This window comes from Austrofundulus limnaeus, unplaced genomic scaffold (genome assembly GCF_001266775.1).
Source record: "Austrofundulus limnaeus strain Quisiro unplaced genomic scaffold, Austrofundulus_limnaeus-1.0 Scaffold323, whole genome shotgun sequence".
In the NCBI taxonomy this organism is placed as follows: domain Eukaryota; kingdom Metazoa; phylum Chordata; class Actinopteri; order Cyprinodontiformes; family Rivulidae; genus Austrofundulus; species Austrofundulus limnaeus.
In genome coordinates this window covers 131010-134560 of record NW_013952725.1, presented here as the reverse complement: position 1 = coordinate 134560, position 3551 = coordinate 131010, and the positions used below count along the sequence as shown (strand labels likewise).

General features: G+C 36.5%; 1 protein-coding gene across 2 annotated transcripts in view; it reads left to right on the top strand.

The window, feature by feature from the left end:
• Positions 1 to 3551, top strand: part of LOC106527424 (C-myc promoter-binding protein) — a 93586-nt gene that overhangs the window by 38146 nt on the left and 51889 nt on the right. For both annotated transcript variants that reach the window (XM_014022306.1, XM_014022307.1), the window contains 2 exons: positions 1350 to 1450; positions 2185 to 2400. In XM_014022306.1, coding sequence (XP_013877760.1) covers positions 1350 to 1450; positions 2185 to 2400 — 317 coding nt within the window. The remainder of the gene's footprint in view (positions 1 to 1349; positions 1451 to 2184; positions 2401 to 3551) is intronic.

Here is a 3551-nt window from a genome sequence, read left to right as displayed (position 1 = left end):
GCATTAGAGTGACATGTCCAAAAGAGGCTTCCAGTAAATTTTTTTTCATCAGTGTAGACACCTCAAGTGACAAAGTTTCCATAAGCTGGCATTAGGGGCCAACTGATTTCCTTACTTTTGGGAGATCGGAGATCAGCCGATCCTTAGATAAGATCAGCGGAAAAGATCAGCTTTTCTACCTCCACAAAGATCTGAAAATCAGCCACTGTCCTCTTTTGCTCTGCTGTGAGCACTACCTAATATCCAATTAAAACAAGTTTGTACTGTATTGTTTCAATGGTATTGTTCAAAGTATTTCAGTAAAACATTTCAATCAATCAAACAAAATCAATCAAAACTTTATTTATATAGCACTTTACAAACCCCAAGGCGACCAAAGTGCTGCACAGCAAAAAAAAAATTAAAATAAAAACATGGTAATATAAAAGCATGCAAAACATTTAAACATTGAAGTTGTATTGTGACTTTATAACATCTGACTGTTTCAGCTATTTAAAAAATTGGTGTTGGCCAAAAATCTGAATCAGCAGGTCAGACCTTTTAAAGATCGGAGATCAGCAAAAACACCTGGAATCGGTGCAGCCCTAGTTGGCATAAGTTGTTGAAAACTGTTTAGTGTGACAGAGCCTTTACAAGGTGGACAAGTCTCTTATGTATCACTAAATAGAAGAATTGCTTTAAATTCCATGTTTGACCTGCCTGAGCATTAGCTGTGACAAACCAAAATGTTTGGAAATATTTCTTTGACAAAGTCAGTGTGCAGGGTCATCGAGAACACATAAACACAGGGAAAGAGATGGATGGATGGATGGATGGATGGATGGATGGATGGATGGATGGATGGATGGATGGATGGATGGATGAGTCACTCTGAAGATAGCTGAGCCTCTCGTCAGAACTGAGATACACCTCTCATCTTATATTTTTTATTTTCATTTGTAGCTAATCCTTCAAGAAATACATAATATAGCTAGAGACAAGACCAAAAGCTGGAAATTGAAGGATTATGGAACAGCACCCCCCTTTGTTTGTAACTTTTTGCATTGTTGGTCTCTTGTAATGAGCTTGTGATTTTATGAAGGTTTCACTTCAATGCAGTGAGTCACACACAGGCAACATGAAGCTTCAACATATTTTCTTTTGTTGATCTTTTTTTTTCTTTGCAGAACTTCTAGGTCTTTAGTTCTGAGTGTATAAACTGTGCAGTTTTTCAACAGATTCAGTGACAGTGGTTATTTTTTATAGTGTAAGTGAAGAAAATGCTAATTGCTGGTGTTACAGCATTAGGGTGGTCTGAACTCTGAGAGTCATGTTGATTTGAACCTCAGTAAGTGCCTCTACTTTCCCAGCAATGAAGATAAACGAGCTCTCACGTGGAAGATCCTGCCAAAGAAAGCCTGTAAAAACCTAATGAATGTGCTGAGAAATCTCCACCAGCAGCTGGTTGATGGTGAGTACCGACCTGATTTATGAATTGTTACAAGCTGTCATGTTTAGGTGACAGTTTCAGTAAATAAATGTGTCTGTGGAGGAAGAGGATCTGTTACAAGCAAATATTTGATCTCAGTCACAATCACACTTTTTTTTCAGACTACTATGTAASGGATATGCAATATGACCCCATATTGACCCCTACAACTATATATTTATATGTTCTGCTTCATTTATTACCTTTATTTTTCAGGGTTTTTATGTTTTCACTGATTCTTTCTATTCAACATACTGAAAGTGAAAATAATCCCTTTGCAGCAAAATGTCTTAATGATCTGTTGGCCCTGCTGCGGTGCTCACTGTCAGTTCTCTTTGCTATTCCAGACAGAGGCCATTAAAAGCAGCTGCTTATTCATCTGTAGTAATTGAACAAACGAATTTTCTGATTCAGTGAAGTTGAAAATCTCTCAAGTTGCTCCCAGAAGTGCTAATATCTATATGGATCCCAGAAGTTTAACAGAGAGTTTTATGTCCTTTTGACTTCGAAAAACAGGAAGACAACTTGCAGGGGCTATAAATTAAATGACTAAATTATGTTTATCCCCATTTGACATAGTGATACTCAGTGAAGCTGGACCTTTAAATCATGAATATTATTACTATGACTGTAATAATGTATTCAGCCTCAGAAATTAAGCAGTGATTGAGCGTCTACATGGAAATAACCCTTACATATGGTGTTTTTGTGTTCAGGTCAAAGCCGGCCTGATGGCTTGCTGGAGCTGAGCATGAGTAATTCACAAGAACTAAGCTGTGGAAAGAGTCTCCACACCCTGGAGCTGGAGATCCAGGAAGCCTTTCTGCGCTTTATGGCAGCTATTTTAAAAGGTTACCGCTCCTTCCTGCGGCCCATCACTCAAGCCCCTTCAGAGAAAGCCACAGACGCGAGCTCACTCTTCGACTTGCAAGGTATCGAGAATCACTCGGAGCCAAACCCTTTGAAGCCAGCGCAGCATGTAGAGTATTATTTAAAAGCCAGAGATCAGAGTCACAAAGGAAACAGACTGCATGTATCAACTCTGCTGTACGTTTTCTCAGCAGCCTCTTCAAAGTCCTCTCAAAGAAAACATACCAGGTTCACTAAAGTCTAATGAGACTCTTCTCTTTAGTTGCTGGCCAAACATTTTAGCCTTGAGGAAAGCCTGAAAAATACACAAAAAGAGCAGATCAAACTTCAAAACTGAGATTTTTTTTAAATAGTTTTTAAACATTTAGTTTTTCTTGCCAGCTAGATGTTTTTTAAAAAATGAGTCCAGGTTATGTATCACTTTTTTCTGATTTGGATCATTCACACTTGGCATATACATCAACTTTACAGTTCTGTGTCGGTGCAAAGATACTAGAGTTTAACCATTAAAACTCATGTGCTGAGAGTTAATAGTTGTTTTATTCATTAATATGGTCATCAGTGATGTGTTTGTTTAGGTGGATATGATGCAAAATAATGGTACTCAGACGACAGCTCACAGTGATCACAGCTCTAAACAATCAAAACAAACTAAACACTCACCATACTGTATTCTGACATCTGACTTTTTAAATCTACACTGGTTAAACAAACATCCACAATAAGGCCATTTTTATTGAGAAGAACTCCGGCAAGCAGTTTTTAACAATCAAAATAAACAACAATGCTGTACCTTAAGAATATTTTCAGGGATGTAATCATCTTTAATCAGCTTTCAGCTGAACAGACCTTTATTTATTTATTTACTTAATTACTTACATACTTATTTACTTACTTACTTTAATTACTTACTTTACTTACTTCTTTATTTACTTTGTTACTTTACTTATTTAATTCCTTACTTATTTACTTTTCTTACTTACTAGCCCATTTTTATTACTAACTTGCTAACTTTACTTACTTACTTACTTACTTACTTACTTACTTACTTACTTACTTACTTACTTACTTACTTACACACTTACCTACTTACTTACTTACCTACCTACTTACCTACCTACCTACCTACTTACTTACTTACTTACTTACTTACTTACTTACTTACTTACTTACTTACTTACACACTTACCTACTTACTTACTTACCTACTGAC